This window comes from Centruroides vittatus, unplaced genomic scaffold, assembly GCF_030686945.1.
Source record: "Centruroides vittatus isolate TY-2023 unplaced genomic scaffold, ASM3068694v2 contig_165, whole genome shotgun sequence".
NCBI classification, from domain to species: Eukaryota; Metazoa; Arthropoda; class Arachnida; order Scorpiones; family Buthidae; genus Centruroides; species Centruroides vittatus.
Window position 1 is genome coordinate 691,402 of NW_027121000.1, and position 27,609 is coordinate 719,010.

The following is a 27,609-nucleotide window of genomic DNA, read 5'->3' on the forward strand; positions in this document are numbered from 1 at the left end:
CCGTTTAACTTTCAATACAATATTTGGTGGGTCTTGGAAGAGATAATGATAATCTTTGCAAACTTGAAGACTTTGATTAACCGAACATTAGAAAGGGTAAAATGCCCTGTACATGTTTTTAATCTTTCCTAAGTAGCGACTCAGCGTTTTCTCTGTTCTCCTGGTGTTACTCGACAACACAAAGCATAGTCGCTTCGCAAAAAGTCGCTTATGAGTTTACACGATTTATCATTTTAATGATTTCAAATCTTCTGAATTGATTCGAATTCGGTACCTCACGGAGCTAGGAAAATTCCGCATTGTAATGTCAGAGATACGAATAGACTATGAGGTGGCTACGTTCCCTGGCAATGCCCATATAGAATTTTTAAAAGTGATTTAGACATTTATATATACCTATACATTATATTAAACTCTTTCCGGTCTGTGCGCACTAAGAGGACCTTTTTTGTTTTAGCCAGCCTATTAGAACGTTCTGTCAGACCCACAATGATGGGATAGGTGGTTGGTGACGGACGAGGCCCGCCATATCCGGACGCAGTGGCATAGCTACGGTTCTCCGGGCCCGGCGCGGAACCAGATTTGTGGGACCCCGAAAATATTTTTCGGGTTTTTTTTCTTGTGATTTTGGGGCCCTCATGGCCTTATCGCTTTCCAGGGGCCCGGTGCGGCCCGCACCTACCGCATCCCCCTAGCTACGCCACTGTCCGGACGGAGTATTTTTCGAAAGATCCCTGGAGTTTTTTGATTCGCCCGTATTAGATTCCGGCTCCCCAAGGCAATAAGCTGCCATCATAACCGCTCGGGCATGTGGCCGCCGATGTCTGTCGGCTGCCACATAAAATCAAAAATATAAATTTTATTTTTTTGGAGGAAGTAATTACTTTTTATTATTATTATTATTTTGTTAAAATTTTAATATTTAATTTATTATAAAGTTGACAATTTTCCTTTAATTTTGAATAATAAGTTTAAAACAATTTTCACGCTAGAGGGAGGAAATTTCTAAACGCAATCGAGAAAGCAAGATGGCCACGTGCATGGGGTGAGTTAGCTTATTCTCTGCCGTTTGTTTTCTGAAGTTTCTCTCTTAATTTCTTTAAATTTTATCTCAAGAACGTGCAATCCGAAATTCAGTTAGTTTATACGTTTCAGATGATGTATATTATGATTAAATAACAACAAATTATATAATACATCGTCATTAATTCAACAAAGTGGTACTTGTTGCAACTTTGTGTGCAGTGTGATGGACTTTGTTAAAAATTAATTTAAACAAGATAAGACCGGCAAAAGATAACATAATTGCATTAAATATCACATTGTGTAAATTTTATAATTAAAATAAATCATTTATTATTAAAAGAGATATTTAAATTTTAAATATTTAAAATAATATTTAAATTTTAAATATCCCAATTGTATGCATTAGGGTTTCTCAAACGGGATCCCGGTTGTTTTTTAACCCGGGAAATCCCGCAAATTTCTTAAAAGTTCACTTTTTTCTTATTTTATGTTAAGGTTGTGGAAATTTTGCCAATAGAAAGTATAATGAACTCATAAACTGTTAGAATACATTTGTATTTATTCATTTTAAACCTGCTTATTGGTTTTTAAAATTTTTGCTTGTTATGACATCCCACAGGTTGTCAATAATCAACATGTATTGTGGCAGGACCCTGAAAATTCTTTACTTGTCATAACTTGTAATGTCTTGAATAATTATGCCGATGCTGTCTTAATTTTAACTTTGCCCAATAGCTTCAATAACTGCATAACGCCAGGTCCTGCAAATTGGGCAAGGATACAAACAAGTGTGAAGTTTCACTTCGTAAACCTAATTATTCTTTAATAATTAGGTTTATGAAGTGAATATCCCAATAAAGCCGAACGAATTGCCGAATTATCGGGCTATAAGCTCGATGCCGCTATTAAAGCAGCCAAGGCAGACAAATTGAGAATACTAGAGAGCAAAAGAAGTACTACAATCTCAAAAACAAACTAGAAATCTTCCAGGCTATGGGTGAAAAAACACATAACATCTGTTTTCTCTTAAATTCATTAAACACAATTCCACTTGTGTCAATTGAATTGGAAAGAACATTCTTGGTAGCAGGACTTTTCATTACTGAAATAAGAATGAGATTGAGTAATGGGAGTATTGACCGTCTTTGCTTTTTAAAATCTTATTATGAAAATTTACAAAATTTTGTATTATGTTTTTATTTAAAAAACAAAAATTAACTTTTAAGTTAGAAGTTTGATTTAAGTTTTTTTTTCTTTAAATTTTCAACTCAATTCAAAGCAATTTTTTCTTGTTGTCTTTGTTGTTGTATGCAGTTTCCAACAAACTTTAATAAATTTTTTCTATTTGTGAAAATTGCTACATAATTCAAAGGTAATTTTTAATATATATCTTACACTGCATTATTAATATGCTTTTGGAGGTTGCAGAACATTAAATTAATTTAAAAAAAGGAAAAATAATTATATCATTTGATTTCGTGATACTTTGTATATCTTAAAAATAATTAATTCTATTCTGGGAAACAGTTTACTTTTATCCCGGAATCCCGGGACAAGCAGAAGACTGGGAAATGAGAAACCCTAGTATGCATATTTATACTAGAAACGATAAATAAATAGAGGTACAATTAAACTTCTGAATGAGATGGTTGAGACCTTATCGGAGCTGTAGATCGTACCCATAGGAGCCAAAAAGTCAAAGGAACCATACCTTTACCCGTGACCATTTGCCAGATACGGCTCCCAAAATCAGCCTACTTCTGGATTGCAAGTGATTGGGAGTTGCTTCGCTCTGCTAAAACTATTGCATTTAACTATTTAGCCTATACAACTGTATTCGTGGAGTACTTGATGTGTAGTTTTAGGAAGGTGCCGAGATGTGAGCAATAGTGAGCACCGAAGCATATACATGCGGAGCACGGAGAATGGGCAGTACACTGGTAAATGGTAAAAACTGATCTTTGGAAGTGAATATTTCACAAAGGGTTGCATATATAGTTATACATGTATTGTTCCTTTGACTTTTTTGCTTGTACAGGGGAGTCTACAATTCTGGGGGTGGGAAATTCCTCATTCATTTGTATTGTTAAGTTATGGCAATGCAATGCTGAACTTAACAAAATGTCCAGATTTTCTCCATGTCTGTAATGCCTGAATACAGACGTGGAGAAAACCCGGAAAACTCCACGTGACCAGCCTGTCTGGGCGAGGCACGAACTCTCAACCGAAACTGCCAGTGTTTGGGGAACGGAACTGCTTGGCCACTGGTGGGTCCAATTTCTCATAGTTTACATCTTACCTGAGTAGACATTGTTTATATGCTTCAACATAACTAATAATTTTATGAAGTACTGATTACTTAAGAAGTAATCAGTGTAATTTGAATAAAATTCAGTTAAAATTTAATCTCATATTACATCTGTAACCTAATTAGCATCAACTAGATTTAATTAGTGTATAATTAATTTTGTCGTTATCTTGATTCTACAATATATTGTGTTGAATAAATTAATTTAAGTTTTGGTAGTGTTTTATTTTTAATTTTTATAGAATTATTACAATAGAATCTTAATATCTTAGTAAAAATTTATTAATTTTGATAAAAAGTAATAAAAGAGATATTTTATTTTAAAATTACATTTGAAACTGATTTCAATTCAATAAAATAAACTGAAAAATATTGTTTTAAGTCATTGCATTTACTATCTGAATTTTTGTATTTGTATTTAAGTTTCAAGTTACTTTGAAAATATTATGTTATATATTTTTAAAGTTTGCTGCTATTTTTCAATTTATTATATTAAATTAACTAAATTGGAAAATGCAAGATAATGCACAAAATTCCATACAATTCTTTTATAACATTTATTACCATAACAAATCACAACTGGAAGCATACAATATAAGAAAATATTTATTACTAATAAAAGTAGACATGAACTATGTATAAAGTGAACCATAGGTGCTTGAAAACTTTCCATTAATGGATTTCGTGTTCAATTTGATTTCAATCTCTTTTAACTTCTTGGAGATATACAATTGCATTGGTAACCATTTGATGATGCAGATCTTTAGATAACATGAAGCAGAATCACATGATTTCGTCTCTCATTTGGTACATAATTTCTAATGTGCATTTAAGTTCTAGTCTTTTTATTTTTTAAATATAAATGCTCTAAAAAAAGGAATTTGTCAGAAAATTTTTAGTGTATTAAAAATTTGACTTCTATAAAAGATGATGTGATGTACTAATAGAAGTAATTATTATTTTTCTTTAATAAAAATATATAAATATTTGCAAAAATATCCAATTTTATATTTATATAAATTTGTAAGAATATTTTTGGATTTCTTTTATAAAAATTTATTTATTTTTAGAATTATTTAAATTAATTTGAAATTCAAAAAATAATTATAATTTCGCAGTTGAAGATAGGATGACACCTGTTGTAATTATCGTAAAGTTCATTCAATTTGAATTCAATATATATAATTTTTTTTTTTTTTTTTGGAAATTGTATAATTCCTAAAATATATATGTATATATAAAGGGTTTAATCAAGCTATTTTTTGGCTACTATTTATAAATAAATAACTAGATCTTTCTTCTGCCACTATCGAAATCAAAGACAAATTGTTCCTTGACTTCTATAAATTCAAAATAGCCCAATGCATTATGGCAATTGTTTGGCATTGATTAATAGTATCAGGTTTGAGAGATGTATAATTGTAAACACCTGATAGTTTTTAAAATAAAATAACACTTTAGGAGAAATCATAAATATATAAGTATTTATTGCTTTGCATAGATGAATGTGTATCACTGTTATTTCTAGAAAATAATATTTAGTAAATGGCCATACATATTAAAATTAAAATTTAAAACCATCAGCTGTTTCTGATGCACCCTGTGTAAGTGTGAGAACCGAGGGGCTTAAGTGGCAAGCTTGACCCTTCTTATTGGCTTCCTTGTCAGGATGGTTGTAGGAGGGCGATTAGAGTAGTGGGGAGGGTTGGGAAGGTCGGGATAAGGTGTCGGCCGTACTTAAGAACGACAACAGTAAATTATAAAACAACACATTTAATAAACACATAGATACAATTCTAATTACAATTATTTTAGAGTACAAATATAAGATACCAAATTAACAGTAAATACTTGTATCGGCCGGCAATTCTAATTAGTGCATGACCGTTTGTACATTAATGTTCGGTAATACTAGTCTAACTTATAAACTAGGTGAGAGAGCGAGAAAGAGTTTACAAACAAACCAAGTTAATACCTCATGATGATTACTCGTGGTGCATGGATCACTGAAGACATTTGCTGATCTAGCAGAGTATCAGAGGTCCGTCGGAGAGCTGGCGGATAGGGCTTCTTTGTTCGGAGGTAGTAGCCGCACAGTATGGCGGGCCGCAGTATCTGGTTGATGTCTGCCCGGAGGACTGTGTTCAACCTCTTTTTATACCTGTTTCGGGGAGTTGACTATTGCATCAGATGATGTAACCTGTTCTTGGGTGGGGGGCTTCTGATGCAAGATGACATAAGTGATTTGTGTCTGGAGGTTGTTAATACTAATTGTCAGAAATCGAACATTACGTCAAATTTATTATTTTTGTCTATCCAGTATTGTTACTCATTCTACCTCATAAAATTGATAACAGCTGTCAAACAAACTGAATTAATAGCTGGAGGTGACTAAGATCAAGATTTGTCTTGCGACCTTAGTAATAATGGTTGATATTCAAACTGTTTTATCTATCAAGAAAGAGGATGTGTGTGGGTTTTAGGTATTTTTGCTTCATCATCTCTTTCCCCAGTAGGGGAGGTTAGAATTGGATTGGAATATTATTTTATTTGATTAAATGATTTAATTAATTTACTAGCCCCCTCCTCTTCAGATTATCACATAAGGAACTATTTAGGAATTGAAGTTATTTTAGATTAATGTTTTTATATTATCTTAAAAAAATATTAAGTTAAACATGCCATTTTAATGTAATAGTAATATGTTTATATTCAATGTATCTATAATATTAAGGTGAGTCAAATGAAAGTAAGTCAACATAATTTATATGCAAACTGTTACTTTTAAAATTAAAAGTGATGACCATTAGTATTGAGACATTTGTTCCACTAGGATTCCATACTCTAGAAGTCCTTGCTTTCTGTTTCAAGATATCTATGACCACTTCAGCATCCAAACTGCAATGCTTCAGATGCTGCAATGACTCACAGCAATCAAGAATAAGTGCAGAGACTTGTCAGACACTAGTCTTCTTACATGCCAATGTGAGAATGTGCACTGCCAATATGATTCATGATGTGATTGAGAACTTCAAGTGGAAGATTTTGTAGCACCCACAGTCAGGACTTGTAACCTTGCATCTTTCATGTGTTTGGTGAAGAAGTAACTGAAGAGTTGCAGTTTTGTCTCAGAGACAAAACAGATGGTTATACGTTTTTGTTTTGAATCAGAAACCAAAGGACTTTTACACCAAGCATGCTACCCAGTGGGTCAAATGCTGCAATGATAGTAGACATCACTTTTAACTTCCAGGAAAGAATTTGTGAACAAATTCTTATTTGAAGTCTCAGTTAAGATTTCAAGATTATATATATAGATAGATTATGTAACAAACAGGAAAATTCATATGACTGCTGATTAAGGAAACCAAAGACTTTTCATTTGAGAAATGCCTTTTGACTTGGTTCAAATTGTCATTAGCTCCAATACATTAATGAACAATGTATCTGTTCATTGATAATGTACTAGTATTGTCTGTTGAATGTATATGTATTGGTATTGTTCATTACAGCCTTTCAAAACTTTCTGAGATTTGAAAGGCTGTTTCAACAAGCATTTCTCTAAGAATGAACTGAAGAAGGCCCAAGAACCAAAAACATTTTTTTGAAAATTAAACAAATTTTGGTTACTTAAGAAGATGGCCTCTCTTTTGTTAAGATTTCAGCTAAAATTACACTTAATAGCATGTGGGTTTACCAAGACTGACTCAATGCCACTAAACTTCTCATACCATTTTTTTTATTTCTCTTTTTGTTTTATCATCTGGTATGTCAAGTTGACTTGGTTACTAACAATGATATGAGTTTCAAGAACTGACAAAAAAAGTAAACTTCTAGAATAACTAAGTATCAAGTGTAAAACATTAAAAAAAATGAAGCTTAATTTTTTACTATCATACAATAGTTATTTTTATAAAGGATTATCACCCATTAAAACTTCCACAAAGCTAATTTATTAGATAAATACTCAGGACTTTAGTCTGACCCATTTAAAATGCATTTTGGCATAGAATACAATGATACAGCCCTCATCAGTAGAGCACTTATTGGTCAGATACAAACATTATAAGACACTTACAATGATACAATTTACATATCTAAAAACGTGTACTATAATACTAAAACAACATAAACAAATGACATAATGATATTTTACATTTACAATCACAATTTCATGGCAACACAGATTTTATTAATACACTTTACCAAAAAGGTAAATGAATACTATAAAGTTCCCAGTACTCTGTTGTTATAACATGTAATTATTGTCCAAATGTTACATATCTTTATTCTCCAAACAGACAACATTTACACTCTTATTCATGCGTTGCATCTTGCATGCCCGCATTCTACCAGTTGTGTAATAGTAAAATTATTTTATTTGATAATGTTAATCATAAAATAAGTATTTTTATATACCTTATTTCATCCTTATATATTCCCAGCTGTACAAAGAATATCCTATATTCTTGTATGTTACAATGTGCCCTTTAAACACCTGCCTCAAAGAGCATCGGAATTCCATCTTGAAAGGGTTGGTCAACACCGTTCTTGCCTCCTTTGCCTCTGACCTGACATAGATGTGCATTTCAACTGTGCATGCTTCATATATAGCCCCATCCAGAAACATCTCAGATGTTTAGAGCAGGTAAAAATTTAAAGTCTGCCCAAAAAATACCAGCCACTAACTTTTGCGATGTAGATTCCTCCCCTTTATTCTTATTTACATAATATTGCTACACTATTTGGATTTCTAAACCACCTTCCTACTAGAATAATACCAAAGTATTGAAACCCTTTATTATTTAAACTATTTTATTGTAATAGATAAAATATTCATATAAATTACTTTATTTGAGAAAAATCTATATTTATAATAATGTGTGACAATCACTTTTTCCTATGCAGTTAACTGCCAATTTGCACTTATCAATATTGTTATTTAATATTTAAATATTTGTGCTACCTATTGTTTATTCCTAAATCTTCATTAAATAATGTAATTTATAATTATAAAAATATTTATTTTATGATTAATATTATCAAATAAAATAAATTTACTATTACGCAATTGGTAGGATGCAAGCATACAGATGCAGCACATGAATAAGAGTGTAAATGTTGTTTGTTTGGGGAATGAAGCTATATGTCATATTTGGACAGCAATTACATGTAATAATAACAGAGTACTGGGAACTTTATAGTATTTATTTACCTTTTTGGTAAAGTGTATTAATAAAATCTGTGTTGCCATGAAATTGTGATTGTAAATGTAAAATATCATTACGTCATTAGGTAGAACACAAGTGCAGCTGTCAACAGCTAGCTGTTTGTTTATGGTGTTTTAGTATTATAGTACATATGTTTTTAGACATGTAAATTGTATCATTGTGTCTTATAATAGTTTGTATCTGACAAATAAGTGCCTAACTGATGAGTGCTGTATCATTGTATTCTAAGCCAAAATGCATTTTAGATGGTTCAGAATAAATTTGTGACTGTTTATCTAATAAATTAACTTTATGAAAGTTTCAATGTGTGATAACTCCACATAAATTTAACTATTATATGATAGTAAAAGACTGATCTTGATATAATAGGGAATTAGAAGCTTAATAATTGGTATTTAAACATGAATTTAAAATAATTCTCACAGTAACTAAAATATTGCACTAAACATTTTTAAAAGAGTTGTTGATAATTAATGATAGTTTATCCTTAAATATCTTTTAAGTGTAGAATTATTACTTACTTTTATGCTTATTTTCCTTTACTATTGGCATTGAATAATGCAAGACACTAAATTAGTAAAGAAATTTGCACTTCCTTAAATTAATAGCGAATTATTTTAAAATAAAATTTCTCATAAAATTTAAATAATTAACTTTCATAAAAAATTTGAATGATTACGATACTTTCTCTTTGTTACTGTAACAGCTGAAAAAGTAAAAGTATTTATTAAGAGATGTATAAATTTTGACAGCATTCAGAGATATAGTAAACAGCAATCAATGAAACTGTTACACGAATTTATACTTTTCTGAAAATGAGGTGTGATAGCTAGAAAGATGGTTTTTGTTTTTGTGTTCAAATAGACTATTAACAATTGAGAAAATAGTGTTGCTTTTTATATATGTTACTAAAAATGATCTATTTATATAATTCTTTTAATACAAATTCATAATAAAATATAAAAATCAGAGAGAGAAAAACAGAGTAGCAGAGTTGCATACATTGTGGTCTTTTGGTTGGATATTTACAATTAAAAGAAGTAAATAGAATTCTATATGACAACAGTGAGAAAATATGACCGTTTGCTATTATTGATTAACTACAATTAATAGATTGAATGCAAACAGTTGACATAAAAAGTTTTAATTTTAAATATAAAAGAAATTAAAAAAACCAAAAATAAACTTAGATGAGGGAAAGATTTTGAGACTTAATAATTTTTCTATATATGTGGCAAAAAGAAAACATGACTGGTTTTGATAGTAGTTAAAAGCATTGTAATGTATATGAATAAAATAGATATTTTGTTGAATTACTGTTAAAAAATAAAATATTCGTGAGATATTGCCACATTTGTTACTAAATGATTCATTGATTTATATTGCAATGAACTTTGCAATTGGCATATTTAGATATTTTCTTTCATTTTCTTAAAATTATATTGCAAAGTTCATTTTAATTATAATTATTTTATTAAAGCATGAATTTGAAAATTGAAATAAATATTATAATAATGTAACTGATTGTACACATCTCTTTTCCTTTCTCTCTCTATCTCATGGACTTTATTAAAATTTAATTTAAATTTTAAATTTATGTATCTGTTTATATTTTTGATTAATAACTGTACAACTAATAATACTTTAATAGAATCAAATTAATATATAAAATGTTGTCAAATATTTTATAAGTAATCTTGTTTATTTTTAAAACAAAAATCTTACTAGAGAAAAATTAGCACAATTTAAGCTGTATTCACACTGCTAGTAACGATGGCAAATCTCTGTGCTTTTATTGTCTTTGTAAAGCATTTGTACAAATTGTTATCTTTGCATTTTTGTCTTAGTTGCTTGTCACTTGAATGCTGGCCAAGATTCAACATTTGATTGTTTGTTGTAAAATATTGACCAGTTAGCATAGTTGCCTGTAATATCGTACAAGTTAGGCAAAAGCTTGATAATGGACATTGAAGAAAGGTAATGGATTTATGATTTGTTTAGAAAAAGCTATAGAAATGCAGAAAATAATAAGAGCATCTGGAAATATATTTTGCATTTATTGAATATGTTTAGTAAATACAAGGGATTTCAACTTTCTAATTATAATAATTGTTCCTTATTATTTAATGCTAAAGAATTAATATTTTTGTTTCAAATTCATATTGTAAATAAGCATTGTATAGAGTAAGGAAATGTACAAAACAAGAATACATAAAATATAAATTATACCTGCTCTTACAGGAAAATATAGTGGGGAATATGAATATTTTGACATTGAACAAATACAATAGACCAATTGCCATTATTAGTTGGAATCTGTTGTTGTTGTTGACAACACAAGCTTGGTCTTAAATATGTAGAAAATGTTTTTTTTTTTTTTTTAATATTGGACTTTGGAATCAATATGTGTTTGTGTGTGTGTGTGTATATTTATTTATTTATTTCAATTATACAAAACACCTAGCTGGATCTCATCTAATATCTAACTGAAAAAAATAATGCTTCAGAAGCTATTTGACATATTTAATTTAAAAAAAACTTCATTTTCGTTTCTTTAAATTGAGCCAATTTTTTGTTACAAGTTTTCCTTGGAAATAATCAATATTACTTGAAACTGTTTAAGAATATATTCAGTTTAAGTGTGAATGTAATTGTAGTAATGCATTTGATTATATAGATTTGATTGCTCGTTGGAGTTTAAAAAAAACTTTGATGATGCTAGAAATATACAGGTTGTGTGAATAGACAAGCGTATTGATTTTCATGATACTCAGAATATTTCCAATATATGCAGTTCATTGTAAGAACACTTAACTGTAACAATCAGAGCACTTTTTCAGCAAAGAATTTGTGATCTGTCAAACATTTTCAACATAATTTATAAGTCTGTCTTGCCTCAGATAACTAATTATTTGCTGAAAAAGTGCTCTAGTTGTTACAATTAAGTATTGAAACATGTTCAGCTTTTAGAAGTCATATTTTGTCATTGTATAAGGTGGTGTAAGAGAAGGGGAACACAGTGTGTTAGGTTTTGGTTTGGTTCTTGGTAGAGAATAGTTTGTTATATTTTTTGTGACTAATTTTTTTGTTCTTAAGCTTTAAAACTTTGTATTATTCACTTGATCTTAGAGAATGTTTGTTCTTGTTTTTTTGAATTTGTGAATATGCACTTTACCTTACACATTCCATATACATTGTTCTAATGCTGTGGTCCATGGAACACAGGTGCTTTGTGAAGCCACTTCAAATGTTCTGCGAAAAAATCAAATATGCAATTAAAAATCGTTGCAAGAGAAAAAATCGATACAATATAAAATAATTTTTGCATGGGAATGTAAGTGGTCGTCCATAAATTACATAAGATATTTTGGGGTGGGTGGGGATCAAGGATTTCTTACGATTTCTTACTCAGGGGTAGGGGGTAATAGATCTCGTCTTACATACTATCCTTATTTTTATTTTTTAATCTCGAGTGGTGGAGTTTTGAATTTGGCTTCAATTTGGTGCTTTCTATTAGGAACTCTCGTTGTACTAATACCATCTCGTGTGACATGATAGGATAAAAACGCTAGCAGAATCACGCTCTACACATTTTTTATCATGGGTGAAAGGTCATTTAGTGGTTTCTCTCTCTTTTTTATATTAGAATAAGTGCACCTCTCCTATGGGTGTATAACACTAAGAATACATGAACCAAAATACATGATACAAAGTAACAAAATTAGTATTCGGCTTTTGGTGAAAAGTAAAATGTAAAACTAGAAATTAGAAAGTCTTTTCTTCCATGCGTTTTGAACATACTTTCTGTTTGTTACCTTTTTAGATACTGAAATCTTTGCTGTTGAGTAGATGTATAGTTTTGAACAAACAATGATGTTATGTGAGCATTGACAGTTGTTATAATTAAAATTATTAATAATACTTAACTATGGAATTCATTGAGCTATAAAATGAAATAGTCAACATTAATTTTTTTAAATATATCTGCAGGCTAATGGTCTGTTGCAGCATATACATCAAACATTTCCTTAACAAATGTTCTTCTAAAAGGAAGAGTGTATCTCGTAGAACAAATTTAACTTATTCTATAAGACAGATCCAAAACATAGTTGAAAGGATTCGGTCAAAATTGAAAAGACTAATAATCAATTTTGAAATTCAAATATTTTCTGCCAACTGCTTTTAATGGTTTTACTTTTTAATTTGTGACTTGTTAGAAATGTTTATTCTCATATTTAAGCGTCATAAATTTGAATGGGCACTACTAAGGAAGAAATGGCATGAAATATAGCTTACAGAATAATTTCAATGAAGTTAAGGGACATATTATTCAAACAGAAACAGATGAAATTCAAGAATTTGATCAATGAGTGCTAATAAAGACAATAATAACTAAATGCTTGATAAAATTGACAAATGAGTAAAAATATTTAATGAAATGCATGAAAAAGATTTTGTATTCCAAGGTTTTAAAAATATGATAAAATTAGTCCTTTGTTTATCAGGAACCACAACTTCTGTAGAAAGAATATTTTCACTCATAAATTTCTTGTGGTCAAAAGAGAAGTCAGAATTAAATATTGAAGCCATGAAAGCAATGCTGATTATAAACCAGAACAGCGACTTACCACGTGATAAGTTTTATGATAAAATTACAAGCGTCCAGAACTTAAAACAATGTAAACATAATAATTCATATGAAAAATATGTATGATTTTACTCTAAGAAAACTTCTACATCAACCTAACTAGTAAATATATAAATTATATCATGTAATAAAAATATTACTGTTTTGTTATTACATTTTCAAAAATAATAGTGTGTATATTATCAGCCATGGCTCTTCTGTCTCATTTTGGTATCAAGAAATTATGGTCAGTCTATTTTATAATGAAAATTTATTCATCTGCTAGTTTTCAGATGAGTAATTTCTTCTTCCCCTTTTTAAGAACTAATTAACAAGTGCTTAGTTTATTTGCAATAAACTTTGGTTTGTTGAATGAGTATGTAAAAGATAATCTCAGTAGGTGTTTTGTGGTAATTTTCTCCTAAGATATTATTTAAGCATTCACATTTTTATGTGTAAATATTTATTATAATTGATGGTCATAAACTCTTGAATGTGGACTAAATTTCATTTCACTTAGTAATATATAATTAATGCCCTAAAAGGTTAATTTATGTTTTTGAAGTTGAACACGATGGTAATTATACACATTCAGATTACAAAATATTTAACTTTTTAAAATATAAATTTATTTATTTTAACAAAATTTTGTAATATTTAAAAGACGTGATAACTATTCCATAAATATCTATGGAAAAAACAAAAATATATATATTTAATTTATAAAAATTTGAGTAATAAACTTTAAAAAATTGATAAATTTTGTATTATCATCACCTGCAAAAATGAACCATGATATTTTTTTTGTTAAATTAATCTATTTTTATTTTCTGGATGCAGATAATAATAATAATATATTATAAGCATTAATAGTGATATTAATTATTGACATACACAGGTACAGTACATTAAAAGTATTTCATATAATAGATATTTTTATGTATGACTTTATTTATATAAAATGTGTTTACTGTTGTAACAGTATCAATAAATAATAATTTATATCTCTGCAAAGTGTTATTTAGTTATTTTGAAAAAGAGATGTATGTTTCAGATATTCATGAGATTCTAGAATTTTTGAAATATATTTTAAAGTAAAATTTTTTTAAGTAACTGTGATCATGAGCTTACAAGTCCCCTGACTTGTAAGCTCATGATCACAGTTACTTAACAAGTCCTCTGCTTACAAGTCCCCTGACTTGTAAGCAGAGGGCAACTACCCAAATTTAGGAGACACCCTTCCAAATTTGGGCAAAGCAAGAACAAAAACAAATCAGACATAGAAAGCAAAGTGTTTAACAGATTATCAGTGATGGCAAATTAAAATTTCCGGCAATTCAACCCCTCTGTTTCCCTTAAAGTGTTTCCATATTACCACGACAGTGATCATTTTAATTATGCTGGAATACTCTAACTTATCTTTACTTATTTAGTTTAACCCCTTCGTACCCGCAATCGAACCCGCAACCCATTAAGCTAAAGAATATAAAGTAAAAATCTGTATTTATTTTTTAATGTTATATTAATTTTCTAGTTAAATAATGTAATTAATCAGAATTAAAACTAACTTTTTAATAACATAATTTCATGTTTTAAAAATTAGAAAAATTTCATATAATTTTCTACATTATAATTTTTTTTCTTTTACAGCACCACTGTGCCATTTCTTATTTTGATTATTACTTTTCTATCCTTGGTAACTTCTGTTGATCGTAGTAACTTCAAAACATGTGATCAAAGTGGATTTTGTAGGTAAGTAAAATTATATAATATCAGATAGTTTTGCCTCCTGGCCACCTATGGTGGTCCAACTCCCACCTCACTTCACTCACTTGTTCTCATAGACTAGTCATAAAAAAAATTTCAGTAATGTAGACTATACTTTCATCTGTCTGATTCAAAGTGAGGATTCTGTGAAGTAAACTAAGTTTGGCTCTGCTTTGAAATGTGTCTCTACACTTAGATTAATTGGAAAAACTGTAACTTTCCATTCAAATTTTCTCCATTAAAATCTAACATAGAACAGCCTTCAAATTCCAGAACAAATTAAAAACATTATTTTTTTTTAAATTGATTGAACAGCGTGTTTATTGTGAACATCCCACAGAAAAATATTTTGATTCAATGGTTACATAGTTTGCTTCACTCACTCACTCCCATAAACTTGGCCCAGTTGTTCCAATATGGACTATTTGTGACATTTGTAAAAACTTAGTGACAATTCAACCTCCCTCAGACCAAGCTACATTCACTTTACTCCCTTTGTTTTACCTCATGCAAGGTGGGCAGAAGAAAGTAATTAAGACTGTCATATTTACTGAAATTATAGAATTAATGTTCTTTTTATTATTAATATTTATATAAAATATAATAAATAATAATCTTCTAAATTTGGAGATGTGTATTGTAATATTTTTTTAGAATAATTTCTATAATTTTCTTGATAAACATTTGCAACAACCTTATCATATGGTTGGCTGATGATAAGACATCATCTTGGGCTGAAGGTCTCCATTCTGTTCAGCTGAAAAAGAAATAGATCTTTTCACAGAGGATTCAGCAGGTCCCATTGAATGGAAAGTTACAGTTTTTCCAATTAATCTAAGTGTAGAGACACATTTCAAAGCAGAGCCAAACTTAGTTTACTTCACAGGCAGTTCATTAGACCAGCTTTACAGGCAAGAGATGGAGAGGAATAATATTGCTTCCCTGTGCTGCAACAAGTCTTGATAGGAATGATAATATAAGAGAAACACAGAAAATTTCAAAAGTTTATTGTAAAAGATAAGCAAATAAATGTTAAAGGTTAAATTAAAATTTCTTTTTAGAAGTTAGAACTATTCTGGTCATGATTCCAGAATTCAACACAGAGAAGTTAGCACCCATAAACATCATGGCAGTGGTAATAGAAAAAAAATAAAAACAGTATCTACTAGCTAGGAAGTCATCAGAAATAACTGATAAATCCTATGTCCACAATGAATTTAAGGTTGTGATGAAGAGTTTCTGAAAGTAAGTGATATTTTGGAAGAAATTTAACTGAGAGACATTTCAACAACAGGTGTTAATTCAAAGCAAGAATTTGTCAAGTGTGGCCGCAGAAAATTTTTTTCAACAGGAAGTGCCAATATGTAAATGATGAAGTGAAATGCAATTAACAAATACAACTTAACAGTGAAATGCAACTCAAAATGTCTTTTTTTTTCTGTTACTGCAGGAACGTACAAGTTTTTGCAAAAGTTTATAGATTTTTAGGTTTTTGTATAGTGTGATTAAATGAAAATATTCAATTATATCCTTATTTAAAATGCATTCCAATTTTTTTTATATGCTTTTAGCTATCAAGAAGTAAAATTGACAAATATTTTATATGAGGTATGTCTTACAAAATAAAAAAAAAAGTATTAAAAATACTGTGTATTTGTTGGCCAATAAAAAGTTCAAATAGAATTGTCTGATTAGATCTACTGCAAAACTTAGCATACAATTCTCAGAAAAGTATATAATATTTACAGTCATGGTTTGATTCCTGGGTCATGCTGCATAGGGCCAAAATCACCACTTGGCAATATTTTCATTAAATTGGCAATAAAAATATGATACTGGTGATTAAAAAAAACCTAGTCTGCTTAACCAACATTCAGTGTAAAATTGAATCACAAAACACACTTCAGGAAAAACAGCAGAATGTTGAGCTCCTGTGTGATGGGAGGTCCCATGCACCACACACCTAGCAATGTCATAACATCATGTGGCAAATTCAAACAGGAAAGCAAGAAGTGATATTGAGAACCAAAGACAGTTTTCATGCAATGCCACCCAGTGTTGGATTTTACAGATTGGGGATTTTTTATTGACTGACAGAAAGTTTGGAGAATTTTTTGGAGTGACTAAAGCATAAAAATTTTGACATGACAGAAAATGTAAAATAGTGTTTTAATATTGTGATTAAATGTTTTTGGAATTTTTCATTAAAAAATTATTCAGAAATGATTCCTATTTCTAAGTGACAGCTTAACATGAGACTGGAAAGCAAGAGTAACCTCTTGATTTCCAGTTTCCAAACAGATAAAGCTTCCAGAACCTGCATTAATTAGTAGGTCAAACTCATGGCGGTAAATAATTTGAAGTGCTGAAAAAAAAATTAAAAATCAGCAAATTCGTTGGCAATTTTTTAAAATCATCCAGAACAATCTCCTTCAGAATGCCTCAAAATTGCTATCCTATAAAAAGGGTTGCAAAGGTTCTCATTCTGTTCAAAATTTTTAATGTATCTCTTGTTTGGAGTTTTTGAAGGCCAGGCATGTCTGTACAATATAATCAAAAATAGTACACAGAGCTGACAGAGTTGACAAATCATCAGGCTGAGGGAAGCAGAATGGCCATTTCTCTGAATTGCTTGTTATCTGGACTTGTTATGACTTGACTGTAGAGATTTGTCTCAACATCTCTACTGTCAGGTTAACATCTCTATGCTATGTCAGGACACAGACTTCAGACACCACAGACAGACCATCAGGAGAGATGATTGTCTGATCATGACAAGCAGATGCAACAGCCCATCTTGAGCCTTGCTACAGAACACTGTCTCCTATTTAAAATAGATGCATTATCATTGACAAATTTGCATTCATGGCAATTACTACATATCTATCATTAGTACCTCAGCATCATCAGTTTAGTTTGTAGTGGTGCTGTGGTAGAGAAGCAAGGACTGCTATAGATTAGCAGTATATTGTCTTTAGCAATAAATCCTGTTATAAAGAGAAATTTAAAAACCAACAGAGTCAGAACTTTCCAAATCCTGTTCTGTTTGAGAACAGATGATTATTATGTTAGTGTGTGGATGAGTACTTCAATTCTATCTACCTTTACTGTTGAACAGTACACTGCCATCACTACCGATGTGCTGATCTAGGGAGATGGCTCCCATCTCATATTGGCATTAATGGCACAATGGTCTATTCAAAAAATTCAGCACCCTTGTATTTTATTTTTTGTTGCAAAGTCACAAGTTGCTATTTTCCAGTAAGATGATGCTTGGCCACATGCAGCTTGAGTTTTATAGGAATGTCTGTCAGATGCCATACTTGCTTGGCCTGTCTGGCTTCCAGATTTGCCACTAGTGAACATTTCTGGGAATAGATGTAACACCAGCTTTAATTATTTACAAGTTTGAGGGATCTGGAGCAATTGCTCCAGAGCATCTTGTGACAGATTTGCAACATATACGGGATAGCAAATAGTGTCTGTATGTCTCCACACTGACTATTGCTATATGCATCTAGGAAAGAACAGGTTCTGTGAGGTACTAAATTTTCCTCTAAATTGTCCATTTGCTATGATATTATAATCATTTATTACCATTATTATGTTTGAACTAATAAGTTTCATTTGATTCAAAAACCCCTTTCTTGGTGTGTAACTTTTTCAATGAGTGTAATTTTTTTTGTTTACAATTATAAACTTTGATAATCATTGGAATAAGCAATATAATGAATGCTTTACTTGCTCTATTTTGATGGTTATTCTAACTTTGTATGATCTTCTGTCATCAAAACAATCAGAATCCTGAAAGTAACCACATGTCATACTTTGGTAGTTTAAAAACATCAGAATTTATATTTGATAGGTTTCTGAATTTTTCTTCCAACATCTATATGAATTTTTGAATTTAGATGAAATACAGTAGAGCATTGATTATCTGAACATTGATCAACTGAAATATCAGTTAACTTCTAAAGTATAATTTTTTTTGTTTTTATATTTGTCAATATATTTATTTTGTATGTACAAAATAAAGAAATAATTTTTAACGAGACAATAGCCATGGTGATTATTATTAGTATAAAAATTTTCATTAGGCTTAACATCAACGAAAATTCAATGCAAAGCAACATGTAACGGAGAAAAATTTTAACATGGGATATATTAATATACTATTATAGGGATATACTAATTACATGGGATATACTAATATACTTTATTAATAATGTATTTTTTCATGCTTATCTGTTATCTGAAAAATAAGTTATCCGAACAACTCCAGTCCCCAGTTCATTTGGATAATCGATGCTCTACTGTACATTGTTTTTTTATGGCAAATTTGCCTAATCATTATATGTTAACTGTACAAAACCTATATTCTGTATTATTTTTATGAGTCCTTAAAAATTAAAGAGCAATGTCACTAGTAACACCATTGCAACTTCCCAAACAAATTGCAAAACTTAAAATAAAATGCATTAAAACTATATATTAAAAAAAACAATAAATTATTTAAATAAATAACTAACCCGTTACAAAGCTATACATCCACCAAAGCCGAATTATCGGGCTAGAGTCGGCTATAATAAATAAATAATTAATAAGACAATTTGGCACTAGAGCTTGGCATTAGGCGCCATCTCTTACTAAACTTAATAATTACTAAAAACCAAATTATTAAAAATTATTTATTTAATTTAATTATAATTATTAAAAATTTCATTTGTATTTTCAATATACAGTTGAACCTGTATCTCAAACATGTTTATTTCGAAAACCTCTGTATTTTTTCTTGAATATTCAGTCTAAATTTAATATATTTTCCATATTTATCTCAAATAATTTTTCCCCAAAACCTCTATATTTTAAATTATGGACTGAAGTGTCAATTACAATTTTAAAGCTTGACAACTAACTACATTTTGATAGTATAAATTGTAGTTGACAAACATCTCTTGCAATAAAATACATAGTTGCAATCAGCACTGTTTTTTCTGATTGACTGTGAGCTTGGTTTGGTTTATTTGTTTATGACAATGCAACACATTGGCAATCTGCCAAGGGGGGTGCCTACCAGGAGGATTTTCTATGGGAAACTGGCCTCTGTTTAGATGTTGCGTTGCAAACATAAAGAAAATGTGGAAAACTCCACGTGGCCAACCCATTGGCCAGATGCAAACCCATGACCAATGACTAGTGTTTCACTTGGCTACTGGTGAGCCAAGGCTACAAGTTTGGCTTGCATATTATTGGTTGAAGACAGTTAGATATTAGAAATGTGAGATCTGCGGTTTAAGAGATTAATTATTATAAAATATTATAACAAAATATTTTATTTCTTTGATTTTTTTTCATAAAAAAAAAAGGATGTGTTTTAGTCATTTCCTCCCTTTGTCAGAAACAAACTTCCTTTCTAGGCTGACTAAAACTTCTAAAACTTAACTCGCTGTCCTATGACGCTGAGTCAGTTACCCAACCATCCCTATAAAAAGGGGCATTTTCCTGCCATTCAGGGCAGCAGTTCATTAGAGTCCAAACCTGCCATAGGCGTGGTTTGTCTGAGGTTCAGTGAAACCCAAACTGGCCACATAAGCACTGATTTCCGTAAGAAGATTGCTATAACTAAGGGCAACCTCCCATAATATTGAAGGCGCCATATAGAAGACATAAACCATAATGTATATTGAGCACATAGAAGATTGATTTTCCCGTTCGCATTCTCCAGAATACTTATCAACCCTTCGATACTTAAGAAGATCAAACCTGAAGTGAAGGTAACATAATATTTAGAACATTTTGTAAGCTCTCTCTCTCATGTAGCATCTGTGTTAGAGGTAAAGAAAAAGTTAGTTTTAGATCCTTTTGATATGATACTCTTGCCTGTTTATGTTTATAATACTTGTAGACTAGTGTATATATTTTATTGTTATAATATAATAAATAATATTTATATATATTATATTTGATTTCCACTCATTCTTACTCTTTAAGGCATTTATTGTTGAATAGCCTTCCTAGAAACAATCTTTAAATTACGCGTGATAGGGCGCAAACTCTCATCCCTATCTGGTATCAGGAGCCTGACAAATGGAGAAGACGATTTCAAGATTGTCATTCTCCCATTTTTATAAAAAACTCGATTACACCATCCTTTGGCGTAGAGGCTAATCAAAACAATTAGTCAGCTGATTGAGAGATACAACGAGTACAATCCAAACTTTGTATCCCCAGCTGACCTCACAGAAACCATTGACATATCTGAACAGAAATAGTTTGTGAAACATGTTTTATTTATACCTAATACGGGTGTGTACTTTACTTGCTGTTGTATTAATAAAATACTGTACTTCCAATTAAATCTATTACTGTTTGCTGTGTAGAAATCTCTATATCTCAAAACCTGTCCATCTCAAATTTTTATCCTTGTTCCCATGAGATTTGAGATCAACAGGTTCAACTGTATACCTTAAATAGAAAATTGATATATCAGTAAGAATATTTCCGTAAAAATTAATATTTTTAACTTTATAAACAGAGCATTGTTTTGATCATATTCAAAATTAAATAAGATAATTCTTAGTTTCATTAGTTTCAGTTTACAGTATAATTATTTTACGCTGTAAACATAATATGCTATGTATTAAAATTGCTGCATATATTGCAAATATATGTTGACATAATGATTTAAGAGTTTTCTTATTTAAGCAGGTTAATATTTAAGTTTATTGATTAAAGCATATTTTTTACAGGAGAAATCGTAATTTAACACCAGGTCAATCTCCCTATTATTTACAAATGAATACAATAAAAACAACAGCTTCAAAAATAGAAGGAAATATTGTGAATGGAAAAAATGGTGTGGAGTTTAAATTTCAGTTATCAGCATTAGTTTCAAATATGTTACATATAAAAATAAATGAATTAAAACCTCTGAGACCCAGATTTGAACCAAAAGAAGCTTTGATAGGAGAACCTCCAGAAACAAAGTAAGTAATGTTGTTTTTTATTACTACTACCACCACCACCACTACCGTCTTACTTATATATTCATGTACACACTGTTGCAAAAAAATTAATACACCTTAAAGTCTGTAAGGAGTAATAATCAACTTCTGTTTGCAGAATGGTACTGAAAAATAAAAACTTCATTACAATATCACAACATGAGAACATAGATATTGAAGAACACTTTTATTATAAATGTTGCATATTAGAAAATTGTAAATACATCTCAGACATTAGTCAGTTGCATTAATTGCCAGGCTATATTTACCATTTCTGACACTTTTCTCTGTACATGGCACTCATATTTGATGGATTTTGGCTGCACTTTGTCCTTCAGCTTGCAAAAAGCAAATTACAGCATGAATCTGACATTTGACAGGAACTTCGAATACACCAACCATCATTCTCCACTCGTTACAGACCATGCACCAAATGCAGTAACCAATTGTGTGAGATTGCATAAGCCAACACATGACAGCTTATTTCTGCCCATGCTCCTGTGGTGCTGCAGTCAACCATGTGCTTATACCAGCCGATCATAGGTTGTTTTCCAAACAGCCTATGTATAATTGATTAATAAAATATAGTTGCCAAATTTGAACATGAAATGATGATAAGATTTTAAGAAAAAATTTCCTCACTATGTGAAAAATTCTTTGCTTTTTTTTTTTTACATTTGTTTGCTTACTTAGAGAATTTTCTCTCAGGATCAACTAATGAATAAATGATGATCTCAATTTATCATGCATCAGTTGTAAGTCATAGTTAAGTCATAATGATTTATAAATTTAATTGTTTATTTTTAGCTTACAAATAACAAATCAAGATTCTGAAGGAATTACTGCAACATTTGGTAATAATAAAGCTGTTGTAACAGCTAATCCATTTCGTATAGATGTGTATACTAATGATCAGCTAGTAATTAGTGTAAATCCTCGTGGTTTGATGAGATTTGAACATCACAGACTTAAGGATCAAGGGTAAGTAAAATGCTATTTGTGAGAAATTCATTACTTTTATTAACTTCTTAATATTTAATGCTTTTAAAGGAAATTTACTTTTTTTAATTCTCGAAAAAAAGATAAATAAAATTTTTCCCGGGATTTTATCTGGGAAAAATTTTCTGTAGCATTTTAGGTTTTTTTTTTTTTTTTTTTTTTTGAGTAAAAGGAAATTTTGCTATAATTTTTTGGGGAGAGTGTTGCAATATTAACTTTATCTGCAATAAGATTACAAATTTATTTTCTACTACACAATAAAAGCATGCATATCTACATATAAATGGAGAATTTTCAGGTTTTTTTTGAAAGATTGATTCTGGATTTCCCAATCACTTTCCATTCTTAAGCTTGATGTTTATTAATTAATGAATGTATCATGCTTATAATATAAATTATTAATTTTTTTAAACTAAGGTAAACTTTAGAAAGTATTTACATGACTGTGCTTTCATCCCGGCTGGGGATATAGAGATTTACAGGTTAAGGAATTTGGTTAGTTTGAAATACAGCTAATATGAAATTCAAGTGAAAATTCTGTTGAACTGTGATATGCATGTGTTAATTCATTTGTTTAGATCAAAGTTCCTCCATGTGACAATGCTATAAGAGAATAATAGACTAAGAACAACTCTAATCTGGTTCATATGGCTTTGCTTTTACAATAACATATTTTTGGTTGTCACTTTACCTATGGACTACTCTTTTTTTTTTTCCTCTTATCTTGTAAAATATGGCTGGGTTTTGGGATTTCAAGATTGGGCTGTGAGTAGCAGATTGAGATATTTGTAGGTTCAATCTTGGATAACTCAGTCATGATTATTTCGTCCCGTGAATTTCGAACTAATGAGGATTTAATGTATCAGTATTACAATATTTCATTTAGATGTAAATATTTACTTTTTATATATTTAGAGTAGATTAATATAGTTGAAATATATCATTTTAATAAAATAAAATTAAAACTTAAATGCAATATGCAAATGTCAATAATACTTGTAATTATGAAGTTCACAATTTAATTTCTCATATCACAATGCTATCATGAAGGAATTGTTATTAGTTAAAATAATTATAAAATTTATAATTATGAAATATTTACAAAATCTGTTATATTTGGAACTATTTTTAATTGACATAAAATAAAATAAAAATAGCATTGCTACTAAATTTATATTGTCTATACTAATGTTTTCTATACAATGGAGTGATATTTATGAGATTGAAAAGTAAATTTCTGGTTAATGTTGTCTTCTATTATATGAGGAGTGGAGTTACAGTTTCTAATTGAGAATTGTAAATCTGAATTTTTATATGAAGTTTTGTTTATTAGCAATTGCTGAAATTACTAATAAACAAAGTAGTTTTCTATATTTACTTGTTATTACTTATTTTAACTTTCTTACTTAAATTTTTAATTCTTAAAAAATGATTATTTTGACTATCTTCTTATTGAAATTGCAATTTTTATTTATTTTTTTTATTTTAGTAAACAAGTTAAAAATGAAGGAGAAGAATCTGAAAATAATGTAAGTGAAATACATTTTAAACAGTTTTTTCATTATTATTTGGAGATAAATTATGAAAAATATCCATAAATTTTAATTAGGTTGAGCAGCCACCTCAAGAAGAAGAAACACCAGACGCTTGGTGGGAAGAAACTTTCAAAGGCAAAACAGATTCTAAACCACATGGTTGTTACTGTTTTTATTGTTAAAAATTATTTAAAATAATATTTTTTATTAACATTTGTTTTGTGTTTCAAGGGCCTTCTTCTGTTGGAATGGATTTCTCTTTTGTTGGTTTTGAGCATGTATATGGTATTCCTGAACATGCAGATAAATTTTCATTAAAGACGACAGTGTAAGTTGGAGGCTTTAATTTTTGAAACATTACAGTTATATAACTACTATTTTAATGATATTTTTCTTTTAATTTGTAGAGGATCAACAGATCCTTTTCGTCTTTACAACCTTGATGTTGCTGAATATGAACTGAATAATCCCATGGCTCTTTATGGATCAATTCCTTTTATGGTTGCCCATAGGTTTGTTACATTTTAGGCTTTATTTTATCAGAATTACAATTGTTCAAGTTCTAGTGAAATTTTTATATGGAAGCTATCTTTATGCATTTGGACAATAAATTTTTAAAAATTTGATTAAAATATTTTAAACTTTGGAACATTAATTTTTTTAAAAGAATAAAGAAGTACATTGGGGTATGATAGAATGAACAATACTACAAGAAAAGAATGCTACAATGAACAGTTTTTATCTACAAAATCAAAATGCTACTATGAACATAAAAGATACAACAAATAGGGAAGAATACTATTGGCCAACATAGCACATGTGTGCACATGACATGATAAGGTTTTCCCACTTTGATTAGGGCATCAGTCATCATTGTTCTCATTTGTCAGTTTCAGTATTATGCTTTTCATGTATAATAGATTATGTATCCTTTTTGTTGAAGTTTGTTCACAGTTTTCATTAAAGAAATATTGTTTATGCTTTTCAAATTTGCATGTACAGTACAGTGTATAAAAATTAAATAAATTAATTTTATATTATTTTTACACTTACATTTTCCTGTTTAAATGGATGTGTTGGATGGTAACTTTGCTTTAGATTGTGGGTCTAGAACAGATTGCCCCTAAGATACATATATTTCAATGTATGCTAGAATAAACAGATGCTGTAAAGAACAAGGTTCTAGAACCAATTATGTTCATTCTAGCATATCCCATTGTATTTGTCTAATCATTGTAATAATTATTGATTAAATTTCAAACAGTAAATGAAGATTCTGTTAAAAATTTTAAACTATAATAATTTTCAGATGGGATTTGATATAATTAATATTAATAAAAAGTTTGGTATTGTAAAAATACTAATAATTAATATTATAGTGAAGCTCAGACTGTTGGTCTATTGTGGTTGAATGCAGCTGAAACTTGGGTAGATGTTGTATCCACGTCCAAACAGGTAAATAATAACCGCAATAATTTAAAATATCTTGAATATCATTTTGATTATTTTTTTAAATGTATTTAGAGTGTTGTATCATCTATTGTTGATTTTGTGAAGGGAAATTCTCAGATGCCACAAACTAGTACACATTGGTTTTCTGAAAGTGGTATTATTGATGTTTATTTGCTTTTGGGGCCTCATCCTAAAAATGTTGTAAGACAGTATGCACGCCTGACTGGTACAACACCATTACCTGCGGTAAGTAGTTTAAAACAAAAACTTTTGATTTTGTTTCACTTGAAAACAATTAAAGTATAACTTTGGTATTTTTGTTTCTTCTACTTATGCATAAGTCCTATTAAGGAACAGAAATTCATGAGTAAAGTCAAATTAAATATATTTAATAATAATTTTTCACAATGCAATATTTGTTGGGGCTTCTGAATTTTTTCTAAAAAATATTAAAAGTGAAACCATACTAGAAACTAAATAATATACTTCTATATTTCACTTTTATTTTTTATTATTTATGTTAAAGTACAGAATTTTTTGCTGTTTTATGTGATTTTTACAATAATTCGTACGAATATGAAATAAGTTCTGATAAACTGTACAATATTATTCTGAACAGAAGAAACAGATTTAAAAAAATTACATGATATTGCATAAAACTTTTGTATATGTAAGATTATTATTAGTTAGTATTTTTTTATAAAATTTTATTTTATGATTTCAGAGAAAATTTCAAATATTCCAACAGTAGTGTTTGATAGTAGTTAAAGATAATTTTATTATTTTGTTTAATGTATTTTTATTATATTAAATAAACAAAATAATAATCAAATATAAAAAAATTTCTAGTATTTTTCACTTGCATATCATCAATGTCGATGGAATTATAAAGATCAAGATGATGTGAGAAATGTCGATTCTGGATTTGATGAAAATGATATACCATATGATGTTATTTGGCTAGATGTCGATCATACAGATGGAAGAAGGCAAGAGTAGAATTTTTATTGTTATCAAATATTAAAATAATTTTAAAAATATAACATTTAATTAGTTTTATTAATATTAATTGCATGTTTTTTAATTATTTATTTTTTAAATGTTTTCCTTGAAAAATTTTATATTAGATATTTTCTTTAAATCTAATCATTAATTTTTGACTTCTGAATTTATGAAAGAATTATAAATCGCTCCCATTTCCTATTACAGCAGAGCATCGATTATCCAAATCAATTGGGGACTGGGGTTGTTCGGAAAATCAATTTTTCGGATAACCAATTATGTACGTAAAAATATATTTACCTATCCCATGTTGAAATTTGCTCAAATCCTGGCACGTCCTTAAGTACCCTCTCATGGTCGCGCCAGTGCTGCCAGCTAAATCGTGCACACCAACAAAAATAATATTTGAGTAGCCCAAGACAGCCAAAGATTGCAGCGCCACAGCACTAGCAGAAATTTAAATTTCCTGACTGGAAATCTTTCGGTTAATTCACGTTTCGGATAATTGATGCTCTACCATATATATATATATATATGTTGCTGTTTTTTCTAAGATCTCACTTTGAATATGTAATTAAATTGCAGTATTACATTCATAAAAAGAAATTATGGAAAATATTAAACATAAATAAATAAATTTTTCATTTGTTTGAAATAA

General features: G+C 29.5%; 1 protein-coding gene across 1 annotated transcript in view; it reads left to right on the top strand.

The window, feature by feature from the left end:
* Positions 1–1,005: 1,005 nt before the first annotated feature.
* Positions 1,006–27,609, top strand: part of LOC136968867 (neutral alpha-glucosidase AB-like) — a 44,734-nt gene continuing 18,130 nt past the window's right edge. The window contains exons 1-11 of the mRNA XM_067262917.1: positions 1,006–1,045; positions 14,843–14,944; positions 21,709–21,945; positions 22,771–22,944; positions 24,452–24,491; positions 24,572–24,656; positions 24,729–24,825; positions 24,905–25,009; positions 25,877–25,952; positions 26,022–26,195; positions 26,799–26,938. Coding sequence (XP_067119018.1) covers positions 1,029–1,045; positions 14,843–14,944; positions 21,709–21,945; positions 22,771–22,944; positions 24,452–24,491; positions 24,572–24,656; positions 24,729–24,825; positions 24,905–25,009; positions 25,877–25,952; positions 26,022–26,195; positions 26,799–26,938 — 1,247 coding nt within the window. The 5' untranslated portion in view covers positions 1,006–1,028. The remainder of the gene's footprint in view (positions 1,046–14,842; positions 14,945–21,708; positions 21,946–22,770; positions 22,945–24,451; positions 24,492–24,571; positions 24,657–24,728; positions 24,826–24,904; positions 25,010–25,876; positions 25,953–26,021; positions 26,196–26,798; positions 26,939–27,609) is intronic.